At 30.5% G+C, this 17,037-nt stretch overlaps 2 protein-coding genes across 2 annotated transcripts; one reads left to right on the top strand and one right to left on the bottom strand.

The window, feature by feature from the left end:
- The first annotated feature begins 280 nt into the window (after nt 1-280).
- LOC137929751 (stromal cell-derived factor 2) lies at nt 281-3,862 on the top strand. The gene is made up of 4 exons (XM_068772838.1): nt 281-394; nt 577-772; nt 887-1,111; nt 2,468-3,862. Exons 1-4 carry the CDS (start codon nt 301-303, stop codon nt 2,637-2,639), a joined length of 687 nt encoding a protein of 228 aa, XP_068628939.1. The 5' UTR covers nt 281-300; the 3' UTR covers nt 2,640-3,862.
- A 157-nt stretch (nt 3,863-4,019) lies between these two features.
- On the bottom strand, nt 4,020-15,084 carry polo (Serine/threonine-protein kinase polo). Its single transcript, XM_068772837.1, has 10 exons — nt 14,889-15,084; nt 14,386-14,610; nt 14,016-14,220; nt 13,004-13,196; nt 10,427-10,653; nt 9,633-9,769; nt 8,869-9,050; nt 8,308-8,441; nt 7,473-7,585; nt 4,020-6,213 (listed from the first exon to the last, which is right to left on the bottom strand). Exons 1-10 carry the CDS (start codon nt 14,985-14,987, stop codon nt 6,019-6,021), a joined length of 1,710 nt encoding a protein of 569 aa, XP_068628938.1. The 5' UTR covers nt 14,988-15,084; the 3' UTR covers nt 4,020-6,018.
- Nucleotides 15,085-17,037: the final 1,953 nt, after the last annotated feature.

Here is a 17,037-nt window from a genome sequence, read left to right as displayed (position 1 = left end):
TATTCGGCGTAAAAAGTTTAGTTGTTCAGCTTAAATAATTTTTAATATCTTATGAGACAGTTCATATAGTTTTTACATTTAAAATTATTTTTACTAAGAAAAGTATTTTAAATATTGTCATGTTGAGTGAAATTCCATTAGAAGTTTCGTTAAATTAGGAGAACAAAATATGACTCTGTAAATGATGTTCTAAGCTGATGCAGTAAACAAGAAATAAAAAGTGTTCTGTATTACTAAACGAGAATGACATATGACAACAATTGTCATTTCAATAGTCAATTGTGTCGGTTTCAGAAAGGTATGGATCTCAGTAACATTTTTAACGTATTTTTTAAAAACACAAAACAAATGTTGCTGCTATTTGCTTTGATATACTTACTACAAGTATCAAATGGTTAGTACTGACTCTTTTAAACTGTGTTAAATTTTTGTTAGTTAAAATATATTTATTGTTTATCCGCATCATCTTAACACTTACGTGGCCTTATGATATGGGAGGATATTTAATATTTATAAAGGTTTTATAAATTAGACAATGGAGTTTATTAAAGATAATTATCTTTTCTTTAATTTCAGCATCGAAAGCCGAGTTTGTGTCATGCGGCTCGATCTTAAAATTAATGAATACAGATTTGCGTTTGCGGCTTCATTCGCACGATGTTAAATACGGCACTGGGTCTGGACAGCAGTCGGTAACGGCTGTCGAAGTGACTGATGATAACAATAGCCATTGGTTAATAAAGCCCGCCATGGGAGAAACCTGTAAGCGAGGGTAAGATTTTGATGTTGCGAAATTTTTGTCGTACCAAAAATATTTTTGTAGCATTTGAAGTTTTAGTTGTTTAACATGTGGTTTCGAACATAACACCAATTATTTCTTTAACAGAGAGCCTATCAAATGTAACACAAATGTTCGTCTTCACCATATAGCAACTAAAAAGAATCTTCACTCTCATTATTTCTCATCTCCGCTGTCTGGGAACCAAGAAGTATCTTGCTATGGGGATGAAGACGGTGAAGGTGATTCTGGCGATAATTGGACTGTGGTATGCAATAATGACTACTGGAGACGAGATACACCTGTTAAGTTAAGACATGTTGATACAGCAGCGTAAGTGTGTTTATGACCTAGATATAGCTAACAATTATTGAATATCCTCTATTTGAAATTAATATTATAAAAACTAGTCCTTATCCATTATTTTCTTATCTATTTTCCATAGAAAATGCCTTGGTCTACTTGTCTTGGTACAATAATGTACTTATTATTTTTTGGTATAATCTAATGGACTCAGGCATTGCTTTGAGGAAGTCCATCCTTAGCAAGAAAAGGACTAATATATAGCCACTTCCGCTATGTAGCAGTAGTCGTGCAATTAAGTGCACCACCCGCCAGCCCGCTGATAAATGTGCATGTGGCAAACAATGCAAATTACACAACTACCAATGTTAAATCACTCAATACGGGTTTCAACCCTCCATGGGGCACCCTCAGAAGTAATGTTACACCAATTAGTGCCAAACACTGAGTTTTTTGTATAATATTTGAAAATAAGGATTGTCCCTCTTTTTTACTAAAATACCAATGCTAAATGAAAAATTCACAATTGATTTGATGCTAAATTTTGATTTATTTAAGAGAAAAAATTATTGCCAATCATAACAAAAGTTTTTAATTTAATAACAATCAATTTTGGATGGAAAATTTGGATCACTTACAGTGGTCACTAATATACTACATTAGAAAAGTGCTAATATACATAAACAATGAACAGTTGTCAAAAATTTTTAAGAGGACATTGATAAATAGGACATATTACATTCTACTCAATTCTAATTATACTAGTCAATCCCTATCTAATAATATAATAATAATATCTAATAATCCTAATTCTACTAGTCAATTTTCCCAAAGCTATTAACTCTTTGCACTCGAGACCATTTTCGCCTGGACCTGCCAGCAACTTGAAGCGTTTCGCAGCACTTTTGGAGAATTTCTTACCTCTAACTTAACATGATCATACATGCCATCATGCCTTTTGCAAAGTTTGCCATATTGAATATGGCGATAGCGTCCTGTTTTGTAGCTTTTTCCTTGCATAGTTATTTGTTTTCTTAACTATTTCATTTATGAGTTTGTCAGTAAAAAACAGTTTGAAAAAATCCAACAGCTCTCTTGTCTGTGTGGGTACATGCGGTTCTTCAGGAGTATCTCCGTCTATGAATGATATTCTTGAGGGTATCTATTCGGATTCTGTACAACTAAACCATTCAGAATTGTCAAATTGTGGGTCTTCTACAGTATCACTATCACTGTCGCTTTCACTGTCAATTATTCTGATCTTTCGTGCTCTTACACCTTTTACTTCGTCACTATTATTTTAAAAATAAAACATTTTTTAAATTCACATTTATTCCCAGTAACTGCTACATGTCATTGTTATAAAATTAATAATTTTCATTGCAGATATCTTGCTGGGTCAGGTCGCACATTTGGACGCCCAATAAGTGGCCAAGGTGAAATAGTGGGGGTCAGTTCTCAGTATGGTACTTACACAGACTGGCAAGTTAAGGAAGGACTTTTTATTCACCCTGGCGAGTCATTGCCACATCAGCAAATCATTCACACAGAATTATAAGCAAGAAGTAATTTAGTTTTAATTAAGTCAAAAAGGGATATGCAGTGTGTAAACAACTTGTGATTTATTATAATTTTAAACAAACATCTTAATGTAGCCACTGTTCCTAAATAAACATTTACATTAGGTGGGTGCTTAATTTGTAAAATTAAAATTTAATGTTAAACTTTTATGACAATTACATTACAAATTATATGCTAATTTATTTTATTACCAGTTTTTGAGTTTCAATGTGGCTTTAATTTGCCACCAATGAGTGGCTTTATAGTCAAGGATCACTTGTTTAGTTTAAATTTGAATTATTACATATTCATATGCATTACTTAACATTAGTTTTTACATACCTAGTTCCCAAAGTGGATCCCCGGGAATCAATGGGAGACTCAATAGAGGTCTACGTTGAGGTGACAAAATGGTGTATCACAATGTGTGTTTCTTTTTATAGCTCTGAATAGGGATGTTTCTTGAAGTGAGATTCAATAGGTTCATTGTGCTGTATATATATCAAAAAAGTAAGGTATTGAATCACTCTGATTGGCCAGCTTAACATCCATTCACAGCACATTTAATTATTATCCAATAAATACTGGTTTTTTTTATTGAAAACTACTAATTTGTGATTGCAATGGAGTTCCAATCACAAATTAGAGGTTTCTAATTTTCACATTTATTGTAACTTTGGAAATATGGTAGAAATGTAGCTGCAGGGGGTTTATTGGAAATAATATTGAAAATTATAAATATTGAAAGTGGTATGACAAAAAGTTTGAAAACTTATGCTATACCACATTGTTAGCCAGCATATCTTTTACTGTTTATAATGTAAGGCGAAAAATGAAACCGTACAGCAGTGCTTGAGTTGGCTAAAAAGCTTCTCATTTGAAAGTCAACTGTTTGAATGCCACAGGTGTATATTTTGTCTCAAAAACGAGCCTACAGTGTATGCCTTGATAAATTAAATCTATGCCAAAAACAAACATTTTTTTTCTAGTAATGGTGTAATTTAAGTTTTTATAAGTTGTTCAGGTAAATAAAGTTATGTTCATATTCATATACTTTTTTTTTAAACATTTTTCTACATAGGCGCCGTTTTTCATATTAGAAACCGTATGGTTTAAAACACGTTATTTCTCTTTCAATCAATATGTATACTGCAATTATAGGTTTATTAATGCAGATTTTGAGAGTGAATGCGTTATCGTTTTTAAATTTGTAATTGCAATTCTTTAAATTTTACTTCCTCACTGTGTTCATTTCACGATTTTTTTTAATTATAAGTATTATTAAAGAATAACTTTAATTTATGTAATTATTTATATCATACAGCCTTAATGAAAATGGAAAAATGAAACATATCCTTATTATATTAAGAACTTTATTGTCAAATGTTTATGTTACAAAAGGTGCTCTGACAAATCACTAATTTGCTAAGCATCATTGTTACAATAATACTGGGTTCAGCAGGTATTTTGACGTTATAATTTCAATTTGAAAATGATGTTAAAAAAATACAATACATGTGAAGGTTAAAATATGGAATTTTGATATTTTGAACCATAGAAGATTCAGCTAGTATAAAACAATTACAAACTAAACAAACAGTTCTAAAGATATATCAACCATTTGCACCTGGCCATCAGTCACGGTGCTGCCCTATCCTAAAATGAATTTATAATTATCATTACTACCTAAATGTAAAAAAAATAATTCTAAGGCATATGTGAAAAAATAAAATTTTATGTTCCATGTTTTACTTTGTCATTCACAAGGTTGAAAGCCTTATGAACGTTTCAGTATAATTTTTATTAAAAATCGTTAAAGTAATGTTTTTCTAAGAATGTCAGAGGCTATGGCAATTTTCAAACTGTCAAATAACCATTTTTTTATGTTGGAACAACAGTTAAGATAGATACTTTACTGTTATTATATATGAAGTTTAATAATTTTACACTGGTTACGCGTGTTGTCGAGACTTTCTTTTGGGCAAGACAATAAATTACAAATGTGCACGCCTATAGAACAAACCTTAATTCACATTGCACTGACATTACTTGGGTGTTTCCTAAAGTAGTATAGACAAAAACAAGAATAATTTGAACAAATAGTAGATCAAATGAATTGTTATTTTAGCAAATTGTTAAGAATATCGCGGCTAAAAATTAACGTTTAAAATCTAAAAATATAAAACATTGAAATAAAAATTACAAGCTACTATAAATTAAGTATAGTCAAATTAATATAAAGTTTGACATACAAATTGGTCCTTTTAAAATTTTATGTTGAAAATCTATTGATTTTATTATTTGGCTTAATGTTTAAAACAAGATATCTAAGATGTAATATTATTTTATAAGAAATGATATGTGTAGGTAGGATTATAAAAACATTAACATTTCTTTTCTTGGATAATTGTAACTATGAAATGTAAATTGTTTGGCGAAGACTAGGGTTCTATGAAACATTTACTTGGTTTGAACAGTTCATGACAATACTGTAATATACCAACTATAAATTTTAACATGGGACAAATATAGCAATGATAAAGGCACTTATTCTTTTTAAACTTTTTTCAAGTTAGTTTATGAATGCAACACTGAATATTTGGATCACTTGCAAAAGATAATAACTGCACTTTCAAATTAAGCTCAGTTTAGAGTTATATAAAATATCATGCATGAATTCACTATTAACATTATCCATACATGAAGATATACTTGAAGAATTAAGTAGGTTGAATCCAACATATGTTATTTCTTGAGGAAACCACAGGCAACACATTGCATAAATCTCAATTTTACTACCAAAAATTATTACCTACACTTGGGTATAAAGGAAATAATTTATTTACATAAGATTCGAGAAAATAGGTTAGACTTAAATATGGTGGACAAAAATGCGCTTTTCAGATAGAACGCCGAATCAATAGCTCATTCTCGTCCAAAACAAAAGAACAAGTAATTAAGAAGTGATGCATGGCAATATAAAAGGGTAAAGTCACACACAAAAGTTAAATTTTCTCTTAAGATACAACAGCCTTTATACTTGAATGTACAAATAAAAATGTATGCTTTTTATAATCCTGATCATATTTATGTTACAAAATTGTGCCTAATTAAATAACAATTTGAGCCATCCAGTTTTGGCTCTTATTTAACCTTCAGTTTTATCTTTACGGTGTCCTGTGAAATCTTACTTTTATTTTGATTGCAACTGAAAATTTGTCCCATAGTATTAAGGCAAATCATATTATGAATGTTGTTCATTCATAAGAGCTTTGTGGGTTTTGCTCCCATTTATATCTACTAAGAGATGTAAGTCTGTAACATTGAATTCATTTAAATAGTTTACATAGTTACATATAATCACAGATACATGTCAGCTAGCAGAGCTTGTTCGCTAGAACGCTGTTTAGTTTCTCCAGCGCGTAGGTAAGGTTTGTGTAAAGCTTCTTGTCACACCCATGCTCTTCAATTGTACTGAAGCGGAAAGTCCGGAAGTTCTTCTCTATGTCAATGTAGGTGACAGCTTGCATCAGTGGGCACAATATTATCTTTGTGTGGTCTTGGAAATTGATCTGCGGAAGAAATTGTTAGCAATTTATTATGCAAGCACAAACAATTTTATTTTATAAAGGTGTCCCATAAACCATCTTCGAGCCGAAACAGTGATGAAACAGGCATTTGCCTTCCTTAGAAAATTATCAAAAATTCTAAAAAAATATTTCCAACACAGATGTACGGTGGTTAAGTTGGATGTTGTAATGTTATTGAATACTATGGTTTAACTAAAAGTGCTATTATTTTTATAATAAGGCCAAAGCGATGTGAATTTTGTCTTGTCAGTTTTTTTTTCCTTTGGCTTCATAAATTTTCATTAATTAGTTTTTTGAAAGGCAATAACTTTGAAAATACTGTCCCATATATTTTTTTTACTAATTTTCTAAAGTTACTATCCTGTCCTTTTTGCCGATTTCGTCTTGACTTTGATTTATGGGAAAGCTGTTAATAATGATTTTTGATGACTATGTTAGTACACATAAAATTTTCGTATCATAAAATTAATGCCTACTTTAGATAAACAGTAATATGCTGATGAAAGGATACAACGCTCCTGTAGAACCTTTCGAAAAATGAAAGGGGTCTTTACAACAGGTATAAAATGACATTGTGGATAAGGCTCCCATTTGTTTCATTTGACCCCCACTTCTCTTCAGCCGATAAACGTCCACTGCAAAGCATAGACCTCTCCAAAGATCACCACGACAATCGATCTTTCCTTGTCTAGTCGTCTGCCAGCATCCAGCTTTTTCCTGTGACCTTAACTACGTCGTCGGCCTACCTAATATCGGCTCATCCATGCCGCGTTTATCGGCTTGTGGCCGCCACTAGAGAACTGATGGCCGTTCAGGTTTTCCGCTGCACAAGCAATGTACCCCAACTACTGACACTTCAGACGAACAATTCTTTGAGCTATGTCGGTGACCTTGGTTCTTTTACAGAGAAGTCGGAGGATTGATGTATGTAGTTTCGTAAGTTATCGCCAGCAATACACACTGGTCAAACTCCACACTTCTTAACAGTCCAGATTTTACATCTGTGAAATGGACTGATAAGGAACACCAGGAAATTAGCATGTTGACTTCGGAAAATAATGAGTAAATCATATTATAGTCTTTCAATAATGCATAGTTTGGCAGATTATCAAACAGTGCCAAGCTATATTTCGAGTTCCTGCAACTCATTTTTGTCATGTTGAAATATAGCTATAATGATGACAAAAGATGTAGTTGGTGTTTAATTATCTTAATTTAATATATTTACTAATATAGCTTACCTGTAATGTTCCATTAGTGAGGTACATTATGACGGCTAGAGTAGTACGGAACCATTGATGAAGATGCGGTAATCTCGATAATCCATCACTATCTCTTACTGGAACTGATGCTCCTAAATATACATTAATGAAAATTATTGTATATGATTTACTGAGGTGAGATGATAGCACATTTATTTAGATTTCATACATCTCTCAAGGACTTTGTAGTCTATACACAAGACTTGTTATTGTATGTATAGTCCTAAGAATATTTTTTATTTATTAAGGAATGAGATTCGCTTATTTAATTAACATGTTAAACAGAATTAACTTGTGTAATGTAAACTCATTTAATGTATCATCAATAGATTGATACAAAAAAGGAATATTATATACCTGTAGTCAAAGGTGAGCTTTATGATATATGCTGTATGCTTAACACTTTCATATCGAAAAATCCATTTGTCAAGTGACATACATAACGCTTATGTGTAGGTACACTCTCAAAACAGTTTCATTTTTTAATTTGTCTACATTATAGTGCCACCGAAATCGCTGTGCCGCGCCTTAGGTAGACGGGTGGTGAGAGGGGCGGGGAGTATTGGCGGCTCTGATCCGTTAGTCAGCCATCAACGCTAGGTCTCCACCTCGCCACCTTTTCTTAAGGTGTGGTACAGCGGTTTAACTAGGATTTTAGTAACTTATTAAAGCCGTTTTCATAATTGCCTAGGTATAATGCTTCTGATTATTCATTCTATTAAATCAGTATGTTAAGTCTACATCTTACTTTAATCTTCCTAGGATTTATAAAACCTTTTATACTTAACTATTTAGGTGAGAAACTATGGCTTACCTGCTTTCATGAGATGTTCAGTCATGTATCTTCGGAAGTATGTTAAGAGTTTCATCTTCTTATCAAGGTCCTGTGGATATTCGCGCATCGTCATATATTGCTCCTGACCGTGTCGGTTGATGTAGTGGACATTCCTAAAAAATTGAAAATAATCTCAATCGGTTATCTTAAAAATTTAGATGGATTTTAGAAAATACTAAAGTCAAACTTTTCAGGTAATGGTTAAGGAAAATTTAACATTCTATAGAAATGCTCGCAATAAATGAAAAACAATATCATTAATTATTATTAAATGTTATTTTACGAATATTCCCTTAATATCTCATAATAAACCATAGCCCAGTTTTTACTCTATTGTAGGCATTTAAATAAATAATCATAATATTTTAAAAAATATAGGGATAATTAGCTGTTATAGAAAATAATCAACAGATATGAACAATTTAGATTTAAGGCATTTTATTTTGTTAAAGAAACTGCAAGATTTATGACAATGCAACTGGTTTACCAAATATTTTTTAACAATAATTAAGAGAATAATACAGTAATTAAAATACTCACAGTCCGTTAGCGAGCATTATAAGTTTTGTGGTGTCATTGAACATGACTCCGACGCTCTCGTCGCATAGTTGGTAGCCGAATCCGTATTTGTCGCTATAATCTACCCATTTTCCCACCCAAACTAAAGGTTGAGCCGCTGGGTCACTCAGCTCATCAGTCAGGCACTCTGGGCGGCATTTCAACTGAAATAAAATTTTAAATTATTATTGAAAAGTAACTCCTGGTATAGGGAACAATAGCTCTCTATGATCGGCAAAAATGAAGAAATCCACAGTAGAATCAAAACAAACGAAGCTTGAAAAATCGGTACGTCTGAAATGGCAGCGGGCGGGACACACCTCGTGCAACCGATGGTTGTTGGGGCTGAAAGGTTTTCGAATGGCGACCATGAGCGGTAAGACCTTCCGATAGATGGACCGAAGACGTAGCTAAGGTCGCGGGAAGTAGCTGTATACAAGCAGTGCAAGACCAGTCTTCGTGATGATCTTTGGAGGCCTATGCCTTGCAATGGAAATCTTTTGGCTACAACGTTGATGGTGACTTTCAAATTAATTTCCTATTTTGTTTTGAATTTCATTTAGAAAAGTTCCAATTGCAAACTAACTTATTGAAAAGTGCTCATCTTGATTTCAGAAACTCGTTCTCTTTATATTTATTATATAAAATCAAATATCGGAATAAAAAATGTTTGTATTCTAAAAAAATTATTTAATTTTGCAATATACTCGTTTATATTTTATGCTGATATATACTGACGAACTTACTTTTCCATGAAGTAATGCTGCGAGTTGATCGCGCAGCGCAATGAGATTCTGCTTGTGAGAGCTCGGCTCAACTGAACGCGGTTCTGCGTCAAGCGGTTTACGCTTAACTGGCGAATCCACCACCATAGCAGTTTGATCTATATAAAATAACTCATAATTACACACGTAGAAGTAAACAATTTATAGATATAATATTTAAAATTGAGAACAATTAAGTTAAATGTATATAAAATATTTTCTACTTTAATTTAAAACATAATTTATATTTTGAAAAAAAAAAAAAACCAAACAACCCTCAATAATTTTCAAACATTTATATCCTTAAGGGACTTAACTTGAACTGCTAGATTTTCCTAGCTATTACTAAAGGATAAGGTTCCAGCAGCATTCAACAACTGCCGAAAAAGTACAACAAATTTTTACCTCTAGTTCAAAAAATATCCCCCGTCAAACTGATTTTTAAGAAAGGCGAAATAATTAATTTCATCTAAACTATGGAAAACTAGATTATGGATTTATTCCAGCCCGGGTCTCTAATCCAGTTTTTGCTAATAAAACGAAATTCTTTATATAAATCAATATATATAATATTTTATATTAAAGATTTTTTTTTCGAATTAAATCAGTATAATAAAAAAAGATACATATTTTGAAATTATTCTTTTAAGGATATATATTAACAAATTATTTTTAACATTTTTGTTGATTTACCCTGCTTTTTTTTCAGGCTAACCTAGTCAACTGTTTTTCAAGTATATTTGAAAATAGTTTGTTACTGACTTGAAATATCTTACCATTGCCATTGACCTCGTTAAGTGGTCGCCGGTTTATGGACAGACCTTCAAGTTGGTCTGTTCTTGGAGCGGTCGTGAGACAAGACACTGGCAGAGCAGCTGGCAATATGCCAGAGGAAAAGAACTCGTGTTTCAGCAACTTGTCCACTGACGGTCTTCTAGCTGGGTTTGATTGTAGTTGTAGGACAATCATTGCAGTAGCTGGCTTCCGTAATGTTGAGGGAATCCTGTTCAGATTTTAAATAAATTTAATATTATTTACTTTTTTATAATCCAATGATAATGATACTTAATAAATATAGTGAAAACTAAATGTGTCATTGAAAATATAATATATCTTATTCATATACTAAAAATATATTATTTTGCTGATATGTAGGCATTTTAGTAATGGTCAATTATGTCAAATTATGAGATAAACCAACATGAAGTGAAACAAACTAATATGTATACCAGTGTAATTTTTAACTGATAATGTTATAGCAACATATTTAAATATTTTATCACATAATGGTTTTAGATAAGCAGAATATCAACTTTATAATGTTAAGAACAGAAAGTAGATCAACACTAATTGACTTCCAAGGAGAATGCATATTCTTATAAAACAGAGTAAATGAATAGTTCACCACCCTAAGATAGCATGTGGGGCTAGGATCATACAACTTATGGTCTTAAATGTTCACCTTATAGAAATTGCTTTAATATAAGTGGCTAGAGTTCAAATTTCTGTAATAACTTAAAAAATAAATTAACAATGTTCATTTTTAAAACTAAATTTTGTCGACCCTGGATTGACAATTAGCAATATTACTATTTTCGGTCTCCCTCTGCACTCCAGTAAGTGTAGTTTGTCCACTCACTCGCACAAACAGGTATCATGTGTCACTAGCCCTTCTATGAAATGCTTTTCAAAGAGGCTTCCTATTATAGGCTAACACTTCTACTTTAAGTAAATGTACATTTGGATATCCAATCTCTGCTAATAATACTAAATTAAAATGCTTGATGTGAATGGAAAATACAAATTTATGGAAATAGATAAAAGAAATGTACCCACATTTAATAACAGATATTTTAAAAACCAAAAACACCATACTTGGCAGAAACAAATGAATGTTTAACAAACAACAATTAGACATTTAAGGTCCCAAAGGTCACATAGATTAACAGAAGTTAACATTGAGTTCATTACACCATGCCCTTATCAATTAACATAAGCACCTGTAACGCTGTTTCAGGGTATTATCGTTGACTACTGCCTGAGCAAACCGAGTACCGAACGTTTGCCAGGGTCCCGCGTAACAAGCCTGAAGAGCTAGATATATCCCCTCACTAGTTAACAATACATGAAATGCTAGTTATTATTATTGGCAATAGTGCCACTATAAACATCACAGCTATCTCTTCAAAATGATAAATATGTCATGTTAAGTTTATTTTTAAAGCTATCAATACTTATTGTTTACAAATAATAATTAAAATTAATAAAACCATCATAAATATTTGCATATTACATTATTTTGTTTCTGACACTATTTTTTTAAATAATATAATTATACTTTAAAATAAAATTTAAAAACAAATCTGTAAAAACAGATATTGCAACTTTTGTTTACTAATCAGGTCAACTCTAAACCTAGTCGTCTACAAATTTCATTTCAAGGTAGGAATTCCACTGCTAGATTAAAGTCTTTCCAATAGAACTATTTGGAAGTGATCTTCATCCAGCATCTTTTGACAACCTTAACTAAGATCATTTACCCTCAATGTAGGCAGACATCATTTGTAGCACTTGCTGGCTCTTGGTATATAAGAAATAGAACTTCAAAACAAAGTCCTTTTGTAAAAGCATCATTATTGAAATAATTGGGGTTAAAATTATGTTAATTCTTATGATGATTTTGCTAAATGCATTTAATATTTTCATAATACATTAATTAAAACATATGTAATATAATGTTATTCATTCATTCATGTAAAATATCAATAAGGTGTTTTATAATTTTAAATATTTTCTTTAAAATGAATGAAGTTGCCAAATTTACTAGGGACCCAGTTTTATGGTATGTTTTACTTCTCATATTTGTACTACTTACATGTTCACTCCTTGTTTGTATATTTTTGAATCATTTTTGTAACCTGTTCTGGACATATTATGAGAGAGCCCAAAAATAACCAGAAAATAATTTGCAGACCCTGGTTTACTAATTAGACTACTTACTTTAAGACCTAGTCCCAGCAGCTATTTCATGCAATTTAATTATAATATAAATAGTTCATTTATTTGCCAAGTAATGACTTGGCTATAGATATATATATAAAAAGAACAAACAGAATATTTTTTCACTTCTTAAAGATGCAATGTACTTTTTCATATTTCAGGAAATTCTTAATATTATTGACAGTGTCTTTCTAGTCTATTTAGTAATTGATATTAATAATAAGATAATTAATACATATTATTGTATATACAAAACAATAAGATATTGTTGTTTTTTCACCAACAAAGTAGCATATTTAGAAATAAGAAATATTCTAATAATAAATGAATGCAATATTAAGCAAATACCATACCTGTATTCACACTGCTTTATTCTCTTGTAAGTATCTTTGAGAGTAGATGTTTCAAAAGGAGGCTTGCCTACAAGAAGTGTGTACATGATACAGCCTAAACTCCATATATCTACTTCAAATGAATGCCCCTTCTTTGTCAAAATTTCTGGTGCGATGTAATTAGGAGTGCCGCATAAAGTCTGCTTTCTCTCTCCTAAAATAGTTAAATTAAGGTAAAAATTTCGAAGTACAAGCCACTTTTCAAACTTAGATATTTTTTATGAGTCAATTAAATATATACATTAAATGTACACACTTCAATTATTATTATATATATATATAAAAGACAGAAATTAGAACATTGTAAACAAAAATATAGTATGTATTGTATTTAATATAATATTACAAATTTAACACATTTATTTTATTTCTCTTGATAATTATTTGAAATTTGGGAGTAATTGGAAGGTGCAATCAGTAATTCTGTGTTTGATCTCAATATATTTTCACATGAAAATAAAACTCAGGTACAATTCATTAGATCTACAAATAAATAAAAAAAGAGCTGCAGGTTACCCACCCATTATATGAAAAAAGGAGAAAAATATCAAAAAGTTTAATACAGGTATTGTGTAATATCAAAATCACTTATACATTTCGGTGATAACATCCAGCATTTAATTTGGTATATCAGGTAGTAGTTTTAAGTATTATTGTAGTGGCCAACAGCACAACTCATAACACACAATTGCAATAAACAAAAATAATGCATAACAAACAAACAAATCTATCCAAGAATTATGTATGACTTGTCACATGATATGCCACAGCAGTAATTTTTGATTAGTTATGGATATGCAATAGTTGCATATGCGTAAGTGCTCAAAGATTACTAAAAGATCTTTAGATTATTTTAATATATTGTCTTTATTATTTTAATATTTGTCTTTGTATATATTGTACTAATTAAATTGTAAATTGTTTTCAACAATTGATATTGGAATGACTAACTGATAAGTTCGCTTTACTATACCTTCAAATTCTATTTTGGCTGCTAGACCAAAATCTCCTATCTTGACATGGAGGTCATCATCGAGGAAAAGATTTCCTAGTTTAAGATCTCGATGTATAATGCGTCTACTGTGTAAGTACTGCACACCAAGCAAAATTTGGCGCATAAAGAATCTTGTCTCCGGTTCAGTGATCGCTTTTCTACGCTTATGTAGTTCCATCATTGACTGTAGGAAAACCAAAATCTTTAAAATAGCGTCAGAAGGTACATTTTAACAGAAAAATTTAAACAAAATGACTATTGTACATTTTAAATCTAACATTAATGGCACATTTTATAGTGTTACAAAATTCATTAAGCCTTATCAAGGAGAATATTTGAATGTACATACCCTCTTCTTACACAACTCCAGTATAATATAAATGTTCAGGGAATCCTCGAAAAAGCTGTGGAAACCTACTACATGTTTGTGTTGCAGTGAACGATGTATAGTGATCTCTTGAGCCATCTTTTCTTTTTGGCTTGATTTCACCATAAGTTTCTTGGATACGATTTTTCCAGCGTATACCTGATTGGTCGCAATATCCTGAATTTCGTAGCATTTTGCAAAACCTCCCTAAAGGTAAATTTAAATAATTTTAGCAAATATTCGATACACCATATTATAATTAAACAACTACTACATAATATATAAGCTAAAAAGGTTCGAATTCTCCGTATCACTTTATTTTATCATTATATTCGTACGTAAAATATAACCGTTAGATATATACACAAGTTATTAAACTTGAGATTTAAAAAACGTCCGTAATCCAACTGATAATTTTAGTGTCGAATTCAAATATGTTAAACAAAAGTCAAAGAATTGTTAATGGATAAAAGACAAAAACTTACCTTGCCGAAGAATCTCAATCTTTGATATGTGCAGTTGGTTTGTGGATCATGAATTATTTCAGGTATTTCCTTCTTTTCATCTTCTTTGATCGACGTCATTATAAATAAACTTAAAAATATAAATTACAGTCAATAAAAAGTTTAAAAATTACCAGCAAAATTAGTATTGATTATTGACAAATCCACAAAGGAGATTTCTAACGTTAAGCATTTGAACAGAAAGCAGTTGCATCTAGTTGAACGGTTATTCACTTTGACCAATGAAACATAAGCATTTTACTACCGTTACCAGTATGTAAAAATATGAGTAGAAAAATCAAACCTGAACGTGGTATAATTTTAATTTGATTTTGTAATAAAAATATTCGATTAAAATTTTTTAGAGTTAAACATTTTGATTAATATAAATTTAAGTGTATAAGAAGTATTTATATATTATCTGCAGACTATTCAAGGTGTATATTTGTAAAAAGAAGTCACAATAATTATGATTTAATTTATTTTTGATCATAAATTCACTACATTATTATTATTTTAAATAATAAGTTTTAATCTTTAACTTGTTTAATATTTTGTTTTAATTTTGCGGCTGTTACTATTTATGTAAAAACTTCAAAAACCAGTAACTTATACCTATGAAGGTAGAAATTATTTCTTTCGTAATAGGCAATACCAGGCTTTCGGACCATAGTTAATAATTTAAAACATGTGTTAATTCAATTCTCTCTGGATCGTTACACAAAAAATCACCCAACAATATGCAAACACCTGCACATTTTTTATATTCTACGTTTTTAATGTTGCGAAAGGGTTTTTTATTAGATGTTATATTTCAGAATATGTACTATTATTATTAAAGTTTTTTGCTGTTACTTTTGTTCTGCTGTTACGTTTGCTGTTTTTTTACTATATTTGGGGGACAGAGTCAATATAGAACATATTTAGCTAAACTTTTATAGACGAATTTTGAACTAACATCATGTTAATTAAGTTTTTTTATAATAGTATGCCAAAAATTGCTTATATTTTATTCAATAAAAGTTTCTGTTCCCCTTATTAAAGTTTTTGTTTATCAATTTTTTGTTTTGCAATTTACAATATGTTTGATATGGTAATTATTTAACTTAATAAGTCCTATTATTTTTGTTATGTACAATTTTACCAGAGTTCATTTAATTTTATGTAGTTCAGTGCAGCTTAGTCATTTTAAAGGGTCCAATCTAATTATTATTTAGTTAATATTTTAAACAAAAAATATACTTTGTAAACTGGTAATGTTGTTTTTAAAAAAGAATTTATAAAAATGTTATTATAAACAGTGACGGATGTTTTTTTCCTATTTCGGCGATGAAATAAAACATGTAATAAAAATACCTGGTCAGATGTACACTGATATTTTAATTTCTATAAACGCAACGTTAACATTAACAAAAGAGATAAATTGTGCATGAAATTTATCTGATAAAAAAATAGTAGTTCTAATAGTTTAAAAATGAATCCGTTTATGATTTAAATTTTTTTATCGTAACAATAATTGAAATCGAAAATCAGGTTTAAATTTTAAATAGAGAAACTTTAACATCGTACATGTTTAGTAGTATTCGACCAAACGATTGTTTGAATGCAAGTTTGACATCAAAATATCCCTCTTTTTGTGTTTTATGAAATGTTGTCGTATACTTTGCTAGTCTCAATTACTCATAAGATGCTGAGTAATTGTGAAAGGGTTTTTATAATGTTTATGAGTCAGGGAGTTAGAAGTTTTTGTTAAACCATTGAATTCTGATACTTCGGACATTAATTATTTAAGTTAACGGAAACCTGACATCGTTTTTATTTGGTGACGATGATTTATATAAATAGCTAGGCGTGATTGCAGTGCATTGATTTTTTGATAAAAAGTCAGCATTCATGTTTCAGCACCTTTATGTTGAAAAAATGCATAACCGAGTCTTAAACTGAACTAAATCAGATTTATCTTTATGTACTAACGGTTAATAAGAAATATCTAAAAATCAGGAAACTTATTTTATTAAGATTTTGCTTTAAGCATATTATAAAATTATATTTTTCTCTAACGCAATAATGGAAAAATCGTTTCCCTTGGTTCATATTCATGTCACTTTAATTTTCTTTTGGTTTGGGAATC

This window comes from Battus philenor, unplaced genomic scaffold (genome assembly GCF_028537555.1).
Source record: "Battus philenor isolate CCGP_79_NKW_IND1 unplaced genomic scaffold, ilBatPhil1.0.hap1 SCAF_5, whole genome shotgun sequence".
Lineage (NCBI taxonomy): Eukaryota > Metazoa > Arthropoda > Insecta > Lepidoptera > Papilionidae > Battus > Battus philenor.
The sequence above is the reverse complement of the archived record's forward strand: the minus strand, read 5'-3'. Positions and strand labels throughout refer to the sequence as shown.